At 60.4% G+C, this 14,786-nt stretch overlaps 2 protein-coding genes across 3 annotated transcripts in view; one reads left to right on the top strand and one right to left on the bottom strand.

Annotated features, from left to right (window-relative positions):
- Positions 1–10,045, top strand: part of MMEL1 (membrane metalloendopeptidase like 1) — a 40,202-nt gene extending 30,157 nt beyond the window's left edge. Inside the window, exons 12-24 of the mRNA XM_010366107.2 lie at positions 2,074–2,210; positions 2,557–2,650; positions 4,109–4,237; positions 4,708–4,806; positions 5,423–5,506; positions 5,889–5,992; positions 6,320–6,378; positions 7,059–7,178; positions 8,001–8,134; positions 8,247–8,312; positions 8,646–8,741; positions 9,041–9,117; positions 9,592–10,045. Coding sequence (XP_010364409.2) covers positions 2,074–2,210; positions 2,557–2,650; positions 4,109–4,237; positions 4,708–4,806; positions 5,423–5,506; positions 5,889–5,992; positions 6,320–6,378; positions 7,059–7,178; positions 8,001–8,134; positions 8,247–8,312; positions 8,646–8,741; positions 9,041–9,117; positions 9,592–9,691 — 1,299 coding nt within the window. The 3' untranslated portion in view covers positions 9,692–10,045. The remainder of the gene's footprint in view (positions 1–2,073; positions 2,211–2,556; positions 2,651–4,108; positions 4,238–4,707; positions 4,807–5,422; positions 5,507–5,888; positions 5,993–6,319; positions 6,379–7,058; positions 7,179–8,000; positions 8,135–8,246; positions 8,313–8,645; positions 8,742–9,040; positions 9,118–9,591) is intronic.
- Positions 10,046–11,294: 1,249 nt separating this feature from the next.
- Positions 11,295–14,414, bottom strand: PRXL2B (peroxiredoxin like 2B). 2 transcript variants are annotated; one of them, XM_030913214.1, is made up of 7 exons: positions 14,001–14,414; positions 13,655–13,859; positions 13,161–13,212; positions 12,536–12,599; positions 12,364–12,439; positions 11,949–12,067; positions 11,295–11,592 (listed from the first exon to the last, which is right to left on the bottom strand). In XM_030913214.1, the coding sequence occupies exons 1-7, from the start codon at positions 14,061–14,063 to the stop codon at positions 11,575–11,577; spliced, it is 597 nt and encodes a 198-aa protein (XP_030769074.1). In that variant the 5' UTR covers positions 14,064–14,414; the 3' UTR covers positions 11,295–11,574. The 2 variants fall into 2 exon arrangements, with proteins under 2 accessions (XP_030769074.1, XP_030769075.1); XM_030913215.1 differs by having other exon boundaries at positions 11,949–12,035; positions 12,364–12,459; positions 14,001–14,244.
- Between the last annotated feature and the right edge of the window lie 372 nt (positions 14,415–14,786).

Here is a 14,786-nt window from a genome sequence, read left to right as displayed (position 1 = left end):
ATCATTTTGAAGTTATCTTATTTGTTGCTGACATATGGAAATACTGACTTTGTAAATATGCAGTCTTAATGCACTTATTAATTCTGGTTGTTTATTTGTAGAATAAACAAAATCATATCATTTGTGAAAAACAACAGGGGGCTTGGGTTTTTTGTTTTTGTTTTTGTTTTTGTTTGAGACAGGGTGTCACTCTGTCACGCAGACTGGAGTGGAGTGGCACAATCGTGGCTCACTGCAGCCTTGACCTCCTGGGCTCAAGCCTCCTGAGTAGCTGGGACCACAGGAATTCACCACCACCATGCCTTGGCTGATTTTTTGTTTTGTTTCTTGTTTTTCAGAAACAGGGTTTCTCTGTGTTGGCCAGGCTGGTCTTGAACTCCTGCACTCAAGCAGTCCTCCCGCCCCGGCCTCCCAAAGTGCTGGGATTACAGGCATGCACCACCCTGCCTGGTCCAGTTTTATTTATTCTCTTTCAGTTCTTACTGGCTTTATTTCATGTTTGCTCTTACTGAACTGGCCAGGATTTTGAGCGTAATGCTGATGTCATGATAGTAGACATTAGAAGAAAAGCACATACATTCTTACCATTAAATTTTATGTTCGGCTGGGCACAGTGGCTCACACCTGTAATCCCAGCACTTTGGGAGGCCAAGGCAGGTGGATCACCTGAGGTCAGGAGCTCGAGACCAGCCCTGCCAACATGATGAAACCCTGTTTCTACTAAAAATAGAAAAACTAGCTAGGTGTGGGAGCACATGCCTGTAATCTCAGTTACTAGGAAGGCTGAGGCAGGAGAATTGCTTGAACCCAGGGGACAGCGTTTGCAGTGACCTGAGATCACGCTGCTGCACTCCAGCCTGGGCAACAAAGCAAGAGTCTGTCTCAAAAATAAATTTTAAAAAAAGTTATGTTTGCTATGGAGTTTTGTTGCTGCTGCTTCATGCATTTCCTTTATCAGATTATAGAATTTTCCTTCTATTTTTCTTTTTTTTTTTTAATTTGAGAAAGAGTCTTGCTCTGTCATGCAGGCTGGAGTGCAGTGAAGCAATCTCGGCTCACTATAACCTCCGCCTCCCAGGTTCAAGCAATTCTCCTGCCTCAGCCTCCCAAGTAGCTGGGACTACAGGCGTGTGCCACCATGCCCAGCTAATTTTTGTATTTTTAGTAGACACAGGGTTTTGCCATGTTGGCCAGACTGATCTTGAACTCCTGGCCTCAAGTGATCCACCCCCCTCAGTCTTCCAAAGTGTTGGGATTACAGGCGTGAGCCACTGTGGCCAGCCCCTTCTATTTTTATTTGCCAAGCGTTTTTATTATGAATAGATAGCAGATTTTATCAAATGCCTTTTCTGCACCTGTTGAAATGATCATGTGACTTTCCTCCTTTATTCAGTTATCGTAGTCGATTAAAATGATTTGATTTTCGAATGTTCTGCCGAACTCGTATTCCTTGAATAAATCTAATTCAGCTGTGAGGTATTATGGCATTTTGTACAAGTATGGCTAGGTTCTATTTGCTAATATTTTGCTTAGAACTTTTGTATCTATGACATAAATGAGACTGGCTTATTATTTGCTCTGCTTATAATATCCTATTTTGGTATTAAGGTTATTCTTGGCCTCATAAATCAAGTTGAAAAGCATTTTCTCATCTCTGGAAAGTTTTAGTAAGATTGGCAGTTTTCTTTAAATGTCAGATAGGATCCACTGGTGAAGCCAGATGGGTCTGGAAATTTCTTTTTGGAAATTTTTTAAATTAAAGATTCCATTTATTTAACCTAGAAGACTAGTCGTATTTTCTATTTCTTTTTTTGTCGTTTTCGCTACGTTGTGTTTTTCTAGGAACTGGCCTGTTATACTTAGGCTTTCACATATATCTGCATGATCGCTTGGGTTTTTACAGCTGTAGGCTCTGTACTAATGTCACCCACCCTTTCCTGAAGCTGATTACCTGCACGTTCTCTCTTACTCCTTGAACATTCTTCAATGGGGGCTGGGTTTCTTAGGTTCGCAGGAACTGTTTCTCCCTCTCTCTCTCTCTCCCTCTTTTCTCCCCACTTCCTCTATCCACAGGGATTTAACTGGACTCTGTTCATACAAACTGTGCTATCCTCTGTCAAAATCAAGCTGCTGCCGGATGAGGAAGTGGTAGTGTACAGCATCCCCTATCTGCAGAACCTTGAAAACATCATCGACACCTACTCAGCCAGGTGAGGCCCAGGGAGGGTCTCCAAAGGCCTCAGCATCTTTGCCCCTGCTCTCCCATCCTCCCCAACACAGCTTCTGCTCCCAGGAGGGGACCCTATGAAGCATCTGCCCCGAGGGGTGTGGGACATGACGGGTTAAGCTTTAGTGGCCAGTGGAGGCTTACATTAAAGATGTGTCACGTCCCAACCCCCCGGGGCAGATGGGCTGGATCTTGGAGGAGGTGTTCTACAGCACCCGTAACTCTCTCTTTGGGGTGGAATGTGCTGGCCAAGGGCCCTAAGCCATATCTCCTCCCTTGCAAAGACCTCTCACCTGTTCTCCCCCTCACCCTCTACCTTCTGCCCCCAGGACCATACAGAACTACCTGGTCTGGCGTCTGGTGCTGGACCGCATTGGCAGCCTAAGCCAGAGATTCAAGGACACACGAGTGAACTACCGCAAGGTGAGCCCCTGCCCCACCCGGAGCCTGGCCCGGCACTCATTCATTCAGGCCACGATGCTGAGCATAAGCTGTGGGCAAGTACCGAGGGTCACAGCCATGGACGAGGCAGGGCGAGGTGCCTACCCTGGTCAACCATGAGCAGTCAACAAGGCAGAACACAGCTCTGCCAAAACCACAGAGCATGATGTGGTGTGGAGGCAGGGAGGGACGAGGGCAGGGAGCGTTGCTCCGGGGAGGTGACATTTGAGACCTTAAAGGCCTGAAGAGAAGGCAGGGTGATTTCCCGGGAGAAGAAACAGCCAGTGCCAGTGCAGAGGCCAGAGGCAGGAGCAGGCAGGGGCCAGGGGCCAGACCCGGGGTCAGCAGGGGACAGGAAGGAGAAGAGGGCAGGGAGGGAGGTGAGGTGACTGCGGGCCGCAGCAGCCAGTTTGGGTTGTACTCCCTGTCTGAAAGCTGTGGCTGCTCCCGGCTGGGGTGAAGGTGGAGACAGGGAACCGCAGGGAGGCCCTAGGGGGATTCTGGCTGTTCTAGAGACAGTGAGCTGAGTAGGGGGCAGGGTCAGCATGGAGGCCAATGTGGTCACCCAGGTGAGGTGACGGGTTTGGCCAGGGTGGTGGCAGACAGACAGACGCAGGAGAGGTATTGACCGCAGCAGCTGAGGGATTGGGTATAGGAGCTAAGGGCAGAGGGGAGTCGGGACTCTCAAGACCTTTGCTGGAGTAATGAGAGAGACAGAGGCCCCCACTGCAATGGGGAGACTGAGGCAGAGGCAAACTGGGGGCAAGTCAAGCCTTCTGGTGCCATGGGGGCTCAGAGACATCTGTGAGCCAAGCATCAGTGGGGCACTGAGTCTAGGAGCTTCTGGGGAGGCAGAAAGGGCTGCCCCCCTTTCCTAGGGGGCAGGAAGTCCTGCAGCCCAGAAGGTGTGGCACGACGCTGGGCACGACGCTGGGCAGAGCACTCCCTGGGCTTGCCTGAGTCTGGGGTCTAGAGTCTCGTGCCCCTGTGTCCCTGGGGACAGATGAGCAGGTGTTCTCACAGCTGCTTCAACAATGGGGAAACCAGGGCCTGGGAGCTGGTGGCTGAGAGGCTCGTGGTCCCAGGCCTTGCTCTGGGGTCAGCGCCATCCGAGTGCCTTGGGACTGGGGCCGGAGTCCTGGAGAGCAGAGTCCAGCCAGACAGCCAGGACAGGGACTGGGGAGGAACCCCCCAGCTTCCCAGGGTAAAGGCCCAGCTCTCAGGCGGGGGAGGCCCCCCAATCACAACAGCATGCCCATCCTCCCTCTGCCACTGCAGTACCCAGAGGCAAGGCTGAGACCATCCCATGCCCCCTGCTGGCCCCGGGGCACCCTGAGTCTGAGGGTAGGTGGGTCTGCTCACCCTGTAAGCCCAGGGCCCCATGCCAGGCCTGGCGAGGTTGATGTGGGGGCCAGTGGGATGAATGGGTGGCCCCGCCAGGCACTGTTCGGCACGATGGTGGAGGAGGTACGCTGGCGTGAGTGTGTGGGCTACGTCAACAGCAATATGGAGAACGCCGTGGGCTCCCTCTACGTCAGAGAGGCATTCCCTGCAGACAGCAAGAGCATGGTGGGCACCCCTCATCCATGGCCCACCGGGGGCCAGCCTTCCGCAGGGACACTGAGCCTCCCTGCCCTGGGACTCCCACCCTGCCCAGGCTCAGGGGCCCCTGGGAGAGCCACACCTGCCCCAGTGCACCAGACAGAGGGAGGCCAAGGGAAGCCGTGCCCGCCTCCATGCCCCTGACCCCAGCCGACCATCAGGCCCCACTCCTGGGCCCTGCAGGTTCAGCTGGGAAAGGCACAGGTGCTACAAGTTGCCCCAGGCCCATGAGGACCCACAGCCCAGCAGGGAGGACCCTGAAGTTGAGTGGTCATCTCGCCCCCCAGCAGCCCCACACCTCACCCGAGAGGCCCACAGCTGGGCAGCCCAGGGCCTTGTCCCAGCGAGGCTCAGACCAAACCTCCCCAAAGCCCTCGAAGGTTGGTCATCTGCCCTCCAGATGAGTCTGGGACACGAGGGCCATGCCTGCTTCCCAGGTCAGAGAACTCATTGACAAGGTGCGGACAGTGTTTGTGGAGACGCTGGATGAGCTGAGCTGGATGGACGAGGAGTCCAAGAAGAAGGCGCAGGAGAAGGTATGTGGCTCGCAGAGGCCGGGGCAGCCCCAGCTGGATCTGGGCACGGGCAGCACTGCCCCGACAAAGCCGCCTGACAGCCCCCATGGGGAGAAGGCAGCCCCAGGAGGCACAGACAGGACCACTCGTCCACTGTGGAGCTGAGGAAAAGCAGACAAGGGTGGGAAGCCAGGCCTGGGACATCCACAGTGCCCCCCAGGAGCCAGCGGGGGTAGCAGTGGCCTCGGGAGCAAGGCTCAGACCCACCAGAAGCCCCTCTGGATCCAAGTGACAGACGGCAGCCAAGTGACCCCTCCAGGGCCCCTGCCCCCACTCGGACCCCTGGTGGGCTGTTGGGCTGAAGGTCAGGTGGTCAGAGCCAGACCCGTGACGGGCTTTTGAGTTCTAGGTCAGGTAGGCCAAGCCTTCAATGCTCTGTCCCCATTAAACCTCCCCAGAGACTGCAAGGTGAGGGCCAAGTCCCGGAGCCCCCCAGTCCCTCACCCACAGGACAGGGATAGCACAGCCAGGATGCCCTGGGCCAACCCCTCCCACAGTGGGGCACTCACTGACTGGCCCCAGGGCTGACCCCATATGCAGTGGGGCACCCACTGGCCGGTCCCTCCTCCCCATTCAGGCCATGAGCATCCGGGAGCAGATCGGCCACCCTGACTACATCCTGGAGGAGACGGACAGGCGCCTGGACGAGGAGTACTCCAACGTACACCCCTCACCCCAGCCCTAAACCGCCCCCTACACCGTGGACATGGGCCCTGATTTCCTGGGGGGTCCTCTGTGCCAAACCCTGCGCCCTCATCCTGGATGCTAACATAGCTATCCTCACCGAGCCCTAGGGTGGTGGCTCCAGCACTACCCTCAGTGTACAGATGGGGAAACTGAAGCCTGGAGGGATGAGGGACTTGCTCAGAGTCACGTAAATGCTCACAGCCAGGGCTGCCCCACCCACCTGCACCCACAGCCGATTGTCCACGTGCAGATGCCTGGCAAGGCTTGAGGTCCTTCCCCAACCACCCGGGACCTCTCCCCTTGCCCCTCTGAGGGCCCAGACCGAGCATCTGGCAGTGACTGCACCTCTCCCATAGCTGAACTTCTCAGAGGACCTGTACTTTGAGAACAGTCTGCAGAACCTCAAGGTGGGCGCCCAGCGGAGCCTCAGGAAGCTTCGGGAAAAGGTGGACCCAAATCTGTGAGTGGCATCGCTGGCACGGCATGGGGGGGCCACGGAGTGGCCAGTAAGGCATACAGGGCTACCTGCCAGGCGGGGAGACTGGATGCATGGCTGGGGTCCAGTGCCAACTCAGGGGGGACAGTCACTGGGCCCATCTTCACCCTCTGCTTTCTGGGGCCCAAGTCGCCTCCTCCTCAGGGACCCCAGGAAGGAACCAGATCTTGGGATAGGCCTCGGCCCCTCCTCTGGTGTGGCCAGGGTGGGCTCTGGTCCACCGAGGCAGAGAGAGCCCAGAGGGAGGGTCCCCAGAGAGGCGGCTCCCAGAAACCGGCTTGTCTATCACAGCTGGATCATGGGGGCGGCGGTGGTCAATGCATTCTACTCCCCAAACCGAAACCAGATTGGTAAGTTCCTCCCCCTCCCCACCCACCCAAGCCTTTTGGCGCCAGAGTTGAAGGGGCGGCTTGCACGCCTCTGCCCATCCCTTCCTCCTGGGGGCACCCCAGCCTGTTCTCAGAACGCTCTCCTTGCTGCCCCCATGGGGAACATTCACTCCCATGCCCATCAGGGGCTTAGGGAGGGACTTGGCAGGCTGCATGGACCCTTTCCTGCAGACAGAACAGGATGGTGGGAGGAGGCCAGACTGAGGTCCTGGGTCTGCCAGGCATGAGCCCGCCCAGCCTCTGAACCTCCCTGTCCTCATCTGTAAATTGAGGGGGTCCTGACCTCTGCCTCCCTGTCTGTGGGATCAAGTGTGAGAACCCCTGGCAGCGCCATCCCTGAGCCTGGCACACAGGAGAACCCCTGGCGGTGCCATCCCTGAGCCTGGCACACAGGAGAACCCCTGGCGGTGCCATCCCTGAGCCTGGCACACAGGAGAACCCCTGGTGGCACCATCCCTGAGCCTGGCACACAGGAGAACACCTGGCAGTGCCATCCCTGAGCCTGGCACACAGGAGAACCCCTGGCGGCACCATCCCTGAGCCTGGCACACAGGAGAACCCCTGGCGGCACCACCCCGAGCCTGGCACACAGGAGGTGCATCCGCTCACAGTGTTTGTTCTTTGTCCCGCCTGGGGGACAGTGTTCCCTGCCGGGATCCTCCAGCCCCCCTTCTTCAGCAAGGAGCAGCCACAGGCCTTGAACTTCGGAGGCATTGGGATGGTGATCGGGCACGAGATCACGCACGGCTTTGACGACAATGGTGAGGGGCCGCCCCTCCAACCACACATGCCCTCCCCTCTCCGCAGAGAAGCAGCCGGGAAGGGGTCTGGGGGCGCTCCATTTAACCCCTTCGTGGTTTTAATGGGGACACCGAGGCCAGGTCCTCAGAGAGCTGTGGGGGCAGAGCAGGCCTTGAATGCCAGGCTGGGGCCCTGTCTGGGGGCACTGACTCCCAGCATGGCAGAGGGGACCCAGGGACTCCAGCCCATGACCCTGACTCCACCTGGCACTGGGCACTTCCCTCCCACGGCCTGTGACATAGGGATGACGACACTGCCCAGCACAGCAGTGAAGCCCAGATCCCAGCCTGGGGAGCCTCTCCAGGCGGCCGGCATCCTCCACCAGGGGAGTGTGCCACCCCCGCCATGGCCATGCTGATCTCCGCCCCTTGGTGGGGACTGTCCTGCCTGGGACAGGGGCCCCGGCTGGTTTTCCCCTGTGGCTCGGCCATCGGGACATTCCGTGGGCAGCCCTGTGTCCCCAGGGACCACATACTCCCCTCACCTGGGGTTTACAGTTTGGGCATCACAATAGGAGCCCTAAACCATGATGCCTCCGAGACCACAGGACCCAGGCACTAGGCCCTAGCCTCAGGGGGTGGCATGGGAGACCACTGAAGCTCTCCCTCCCTGGGGGCTGTGTAGCCGCAGACAGCTGCTGCTCTTTGGAGCCGGTGCCTGCTCAGACCATGGGCTCTCCGTACTGGGGCTGGCTGCAGGAGGGCCCAGGCACAGTGGTTGCTGTGGGGCTGAGCACAGTGCAGCCAGGGGCATATGGGCAGCCCTCCTCTGCCCCTGCCCAGGCCGGAACTTTGACAAGAATGGCAACATGATGGATTGGTGGAGTAACTTCTCCACCCAGCACTTCCGGGAGCAGTCGGAGTGCATGATCTACCAGTACAGCAACTACTCCTGGGACCTGGCAGACGAACAGAACGTGAGCACTGCCACCAGCACCGAGGCTGCGGGGGGACTGGATCCCCAGCCCCGGCCCTGAGGGAGAGGGGAGTCAGGGCGGGGGCTGCCCCAGTCCTGTCTCCTGTGTGCAGGTGAACGGATTCAACACCCTTGGGGAAAACATTGCCGACAACGGAGGGGTGCGACAAGCCTACAAGGTGGGGCCTGGCAGGGCAAGGTGGGGTCTGGCAGGGGAGGGGGTGTTAGCATGGCAGGGGAGGGGGCATCAGGGGCTCGTTCAGGATGAGCACCATGCAGTGGGCTGCCTGGCCAGGGATCCCCCCTGGAGCCCAGTTCAGGGGTCTCTGAGTGACTGAGGTGGTGAGCACTCATCCATGGAGTGTGCGAGGGGCCCTTGCACAAAGTCGCTGCAGCAGCAGGACCCCCACAGGGGTAGGTCCTAGAGCCAGATCTCTGCTCTGCCCTGAGATCTGAGGGTTCTGGAGTCCAGGCTGGTAGGCCTGAGCCCAGCTCCCATCCGGTGCCTGCAGGCCTACCTCAAGTGGATGGCAGAGGGCGGCAAGGACCAGCAGCTGCCCGGCCTGGATCTCACCCATGAGCAACTCTTCTTCATCAGCTATGCCCAGGTGGCAGCCACAGTCCTGTTCCCACCATCCCCATGCTTCCCCACTCATCTCTGGAGGGCCTGCCCTGGGGTGCCTCCAGGGACCAGAACCCAGCGTGGAAGGCCCCTTGGGGGAAAAGCATGAGGGGCAGGGGGTGGGAGCTGGAGAGGATTCCAATGCTGATGGGAGGAGGGGGACACCTGCTGGCTCCCCTCGCCCCACCCTAGAAGGGGCAGCCTGGGGATAGTGGAGACCCTCCCCCACCCCTCCTGGCCACCCCATCCCTGTCACCTGTAGCCACATCCCCCACATGCCCACAGGTGTGGTGCGGGTCCTACCGGCCCGAGTTCGCCGTCCAATCTATCAAGACAGACGTCCACAGTCCCCTGAAGTACAGGCAAGTGCTCCCATACCCACAACCCCTTTGCCACCCACAACCCCCTCACCCCCACCCCAGTGGCCTGTAAGAGTTAAAGAAGAAAGCACAAAAAGCGGCTCAGCAAAGACAGGTTTATTTTGAGAATCAACCTGAGAGGGGCTTCTGGCCGATTTCAGTCAGGAACATTCTCTTACAGACTAAGGGTATTTAAGGGTTTAGGAAGGAGGAGCCTACCGCAGGCTGGGAATGTTTCTGTGTGAAAGAAAGTTTTATTGCAGAGTTGGAATATCTCTGGTTGGAGGGGAGGTTATTCTCAGGATTGGCATGTTTCTGGTCACATGGGGGTTTATCTCACAGTTGAAATGTTTCTGGTCATACTGACATGAGCCATCAGGCTGATGTTTTGGGCTGGTTTTTAATCACGGGGAACTTAAAATGGCCGTGTTTGTCCAAGATGGCAATGCTCCTGCTGTCACGCCCGCCCACCCACAGGGTACTGGGGTCACTGCAGAACCTGGCCGCCTTTGCAGACACGTTCCACTGTGCCCAGGGCACCCCCATGCACCCCAAGGAGCGATGCCGCGTGTGGTAGCCAAGGCCCCGCCGCGCTGCGCGGCCCATGCCCATCCGCTGCTCTGAGGCATCTGTGCGGAGAAGGTGCAGCCAGCAGCAACCCAGCATGTGTCCCGCCCCGGCCGACCATGCCAAGCCTGCCTGCCAGGCCTCCGCACCTGGCCTAGGGTGCAGCCACTTGCCCGACACCCAGGGATGAGGAGTGTTCAGTGCAGTACCTGGCCCAGAGTCCCCTCTACGGACACCCACAGGGCTCAGCGCCCCCGTCACAGCCCTATAGAGACGGTCAACTGTGTCCTGCCCACCCTCCAAGGTGCATTGTCTTCCAATATCCACAGCTTCAGACTTGAGCTAAGTAAATGCTTCAAAGAAATCAGAGGCCTTGCTTGTCTGGGAGGGACCAGGGTGGGCAGACAGGTGGCAGTGGCCTTGGGCAAAACAGCTGCCCGGGGATGGGGGGAGAATGACAGCTGGGAGCTGATGGGGAGGGAGCCAGTTCCAGTCAAGTCTCCTAGGGTCCAATGCCAGGGCCAGCAGTGACCAGGATGCCTCCAAGTGCCCACCTCAGGGACCACACATTCAGATGCAGGGAGCCCCGCTGGGGCGTCGGGGGACCCAGAGAGCTGCAGCTGGGAACCTGACATTTTAGCTTTGTGTAACTGAAAACCAGAGGAGGGGCTGAACCAAAGGGACGCGGTGGGTCACCTGCTATGCATTTTTAAATGGCCACTGAGAGGGTGGGATTGGGGCGGGAAGGGAGCCGGGAGACCCGCAGGAGCCCACAGTGGCCCCCAGGTTTGGACTAGGGAGTGCAGGGAGGGCTGCGCTTGTCACCGGCCTGCATGGGAGGGGAAGGCCTGAGCCGGTAGTATGACCTGGGAGGTAAGGGGTTCTGCTCTGGGCCTGTTAGGATCCCCAAGGAAAGGTGGCCAGGAAGCTGGACGTACCTAACCGGACTAAGACCCTCCCAGGCCGGCCGCCCCACAGGCCATCCCTAGCAGGTGCAAACAATGATTCTGGCATCAGTAAAGGGCCTGGGGGCAGGCTGGCCCATCACCTGAGAGTCTCCAGGGTCCACCCACCCCACCAGGTGGAATCAAGCCCATCTCTGCCCTGAAAACCCAACTCTCCTGAGTGGCTCCCACCAGACACGGCACTGACCCCGACCCTGCTGCAGCTGACCCCACACGCCTCTCCTGACGTGGGTTCGGGCCTGTCGCCTTTGAAGGGACTGACAGGGCAGTGAGGTTACCATCCCCAGTACCCCACAGGCCAAAGGCCCAAGGTCTCCAGAGACACTCGCAAAGCAGGAAGATGACACCTGGGACTCACGGCTACCCCGCCCACCCCGAGAGCTTCCACAGTGAGCGAGGCGGGAGCTATGGAGGATGCAGGGCTCAGCGCTCGTGAAGCAGTGCATGGCCAGGAACTGCAGTGTTCTGTTTTGTTTTATTTTTTTGAGACGGAGTCTCGCTCTGTCGCCCAGGCTGGAGTGCAGTGGCCGGATCTCAGTTCACTGCAAGCTCCACCTCCCGGGTTCACGCCATTCTCCTGCCTCAGCCTCCCGAGTAGCTGGGACTACAGGCGCCCGCCACCTTGCCCAGCTAGTTTTTTGTATTTTTTTTAGTAGAGACGGGGTTTCACCATGTTAGCCAGGATGGTCTCGATCTCCTGACCTCATGATCCGCCCATCTCGGCCTCCCGAAGTGCTGGGATTACAGGCTTGAACCACCGCGCCCGGCCAGGAACTGCAGTTTTAACAGCTTGTTGCTGCTGGTGGATCAGGAGAGGTTTGGCATCCCGGCCGAGCGACTCCACAGCGGTTCTTCCAAGTGGACCTTCCAGCTCACCCAGGGCAGCGGCCGCCGTCAAGATCCTCAGAGGCCAGGGCCTTCGCCTCCCTCACACCTCTCGGTCACACTGCGGGGACAGCAGGGGCCCATGGGGCCACTGGACACTGGACCAGGCAAATGCCTGAGAGGGTCCCCTCAGACAATCCCCAGCCCTCCTGAGGGTGAGAGAACAGGCCTCTCTCTGCCCACCATGTGTCGCCCCCACCTCTGAGGACAGCCTTCGCGGTACCTGTCCATCCAGCCATGCTGCCCTTCGGCCCCTCTCAGCCTGTCCCCGCTGCAAGTGGCATCCACATCCCAGGGCACAATTGGCATGACGCCCAAGGTGCTGTGACTCAGCTCCCAGCCAGGCTGAGTGCTCCTCCCAGGGGACCTGGGGGCAGGGCATGGGTTGGCAGGCAGTGCCCCCAAGGCCTAGCTCACCTGAGGCGCGTTGCTAGCACAGACCTCCGCAGAGATGCCCAGGACCTGCAGGATGTGCTCCTGGGGGACATAATCGCCTGGGGACTTCTGAACGAAATGCAGCAGCACTTTGTCACCACCTGTAGCAGCAGGCAGGCAGTCAGGGCGCCCCGAAGGCTGCCTGCACCTCAAAGCCACGTACTAGGAGGAGGGAGGGCGGGGCAGACCTGGCCGGCCATATCCCCCACTCAGCTACCCAGATGAATGAGCTGTTCTGCCACAGCCCAGCTCAGCCCAGCAGACATGCAGAACCAGGCCACACTGCGGTGGAGGGGCTGTGATGCGATTGACAAGCCAGAGAGAGGGCCTGGGCTAGGCCACCAAGCTCAGCAAGGTCCTCCCTGAGGCAGTGGCCGGGGCCCCTCCCTCAACCCACCTTTGCTGACCACCAGCAGCCCTCCGCTCTGCAGCAGGTCCCCAGACAGGTTCCCCTGGATGCCAACAGCCTTGGCCTGTCAGGAGTGGGCAAAGCCTGGGTCAACCCTAGAGGAAAGGCCCCTGGGAGCTCCCACCCCCCCCCGGCCTGTACAGCCTTGACCCACACAAACCTTGGCAGCCACATCACGCACAGGCTTCCCCAGAGCCGCCGGGAGGATGCTCAGGCTGTTGTACCTGCGAAGACACCAGGTCGCTTGGCCAGACTCCAGAGAAGCCTGGGTCCAGAGCCTGCTCGAGTGTCCACAGACCAGTTCCTAGGTCAGGCCCCACTCCACCCCACCACCCACCTCACCAGGGCTCAGAGATGGTCCAGGCAGCCAGATCAGCAGCCAGCCTAGCCCACCGGCAGGTTGGACACCGAGCCCAGTGGCTGTTGGCCAAGGGCCACAGAGGGTGCAGGGAGCATGGATGGAGCAGGCTGGGTGTGCTCAGGGATCTGGCTCAGCTGGCAACTGCCAAGCAAAGGAGGCAGTCTGTGGCACAAACACCAGAAAGCTAGGATGGCCCCTGATGGGGCACGAGGCTCCAACTTCTGAGGTGGTCTGGACACCGAAAGTAAGCCCTAGACAAGGTGGCTCGTTACAGTCGCCCAGCACCCAAGAGAAGGCCTGGCAGAAGGGCTGGTCGACAGTGCCACCAGAGCCTCCTTGCCAGCAGGGAGAGGAGGTGGCAGGGAGTGGTGGGCACCCCGGGCCCTCTGCCCCATGCTACCTGAGGGTGCCCGTCCCCACTCACCGCTTGAAGCCCAGCTCCTTATAAAACTGCTTGCTCTCATCCAGGTAGAGCTCTGGAAAGCGAAAGCCACACATGTGTGCCCCAGGCCTGGAACCAGCCCCCAACCCACTCACCACCAAGAATCACCCTCCTCCTTCCGACCCTCTGTTCTTCTGCCCACCTCCGTGCTCAGCCCACCCACCCAAGGCCGGGAGAGGTAAAACAGGGCTGAGTGACCCTCTCCCCTCAGAAGAAGGGCTGAGTCCCAGAGGTGACAGGTGGAACCGGCGAGGCAGAGCTCGCCCAGACTCTGCTGCTAGGCTCAGGTCTGTGCAGGGCATCACCCAGCCACCAGCTGCGGGGCGGGGAGGCAGGGAGAGACGAGGGACGCTGACCTGTGGACATATCAAGGCCACTCCAGGAGACAGAAGAGCCAGGGCTGGGCAAGAAAGGGCCCCAAACGCCCTGAGTTTAGGGAAGGGTGTCTGCGCCGCCGCGTCGGGAACAGGACGCACCTCCCGCGAAGTAGCCGCCGTCCAGGAACTCCTGCAGACCCAGGGCCTCGGGCCCCACGCCCACCAGACGCACACCGTGCTGGTCCAGGAGCCCCGCGAGGCCGCTGAGGTCCTGGGCGATCCAGCGGCACACCACGCAGCCGAAGCGCCGCAGCCCGGCCACCACGCACGCGCGATCCCGCCACAGGCTCCGCAGCTCCACGGCCTGCCAGGCGGCTGGGTCAGGGGCGCGCCCCGCGGCCCCCAGTCCCGCCCCAGCCCCGCGGCCCCCACCACCCCATCGCTGCCAGGGCGCCCGGGCAAGAGCCGGGGACGCGCCCACCGTCCTGCGCTCGCCCGGTCTCACCTCCCCGGTCACCGCATGCTTCAGGATGCACGCGCCCACGCGGGCAAGGTCCACCGTGCTCATGGCCGCGGCCGCCCGCCCTGGTTCCCAGCTCCCCACTCCCGGCTCCTGGCTCCCAGATCCAGCCCCAGGCCCCGCCTCGAGATGCCCCGGCCACGCCTCTCTCGCTGTCGCCGAGGTCCCGCCCTCTCGGGCTCGTCTCCGCCCCCGGCCCCCCAACAAGATGGCCGCAGAGCGCCCAGCCACGCCTCTGGCCACGCCCCTTGCCGCACCCCGAGCCCTGCTCCGCCTCCTCGGATTCTCTCCTAGTCACGCCTTGCTTCCCCTCCCACTCCAGGCCAAGCCTCGAGATCGCGGCGCCAAATCCCGCGTTCGCCTGCTTGGGTCCCTCCCGCCTCCTCAATCCAGGCCTTGCTGGATGGTTGCTGTCCCGCGTCCCGGTCCCGCCCCTAGCCCCGCCCCAGCCCCGCCCCTAGCCCCGCCTTCCCGTTGGGCCCAGAGTTGGACTCCGTCGGCCATTGGCGCAGCAGGCGGAGCTGGGCGGTGCCCCCCTCGGCGCGCGATGCGCCTGTGCGGAATGTGGCGGGAGGCGGGCAGCAGGCTCACCGTGGTCCCGCGGGTTGGCTGGGGACGGCGCACCCAGGGGTGGTCCAGGGAGCGGCGGGGGTCTCCCTTCGGGCTCGCGCGAAACTGGGCTGGATTCAAGGTTGAGGGGAGAGGGTGAGCGCAGGGGTCGCGGGCATAGGGGACCGCGGGCCGGGGTCTCCCGCGGGGCGGGGGTCCCAG

This window comes from Rhinopithecus roxellana, chromosome 12 (assembly GCF_007565055.1).
Source record: "Rhinopithecus roxellana isolate Shanxi Qingling chromosome 12, ASM756505v1, whole genome shotgun sequence".
NCBI lineage: Eukaryota > Metazoa > Chordata > Mammalia > Primates > Cercopithecidae > Rhinopithecus > Rhinopithecus roxellana.
The sequence above is the reverse complement of the archived record's forward strand: the minus strand, read 5'-3'. Positions and strand labels throughout refer to the sequence as shown.

Bases quoted from the DNA above. Each gene is read 5' to 3' on its own strand.
- PRXL2B (XM_030913214.1), bottom strand. From the start codon at position 14,063: ATGAGCACGGTGGACCTTGCCCGCGTGGGCGCGTGCATCCTGAAGCAT. The intron at 13,860-14,000 runs GTGAGACCGGGC...GCCGCCTGGCAG, and splicing joins AGCATGCGGTGACCGGGGAG to GCCGTGGAGCTGCGGAGCCT. The intron at 12,068-12,363 runs GTGGGTTGAGGG...CTGCTGCTACAG, and splicing joins GCTGCTGGTGGTCAGCAAAG to GTGGTGACAAAGTGCTGCTG.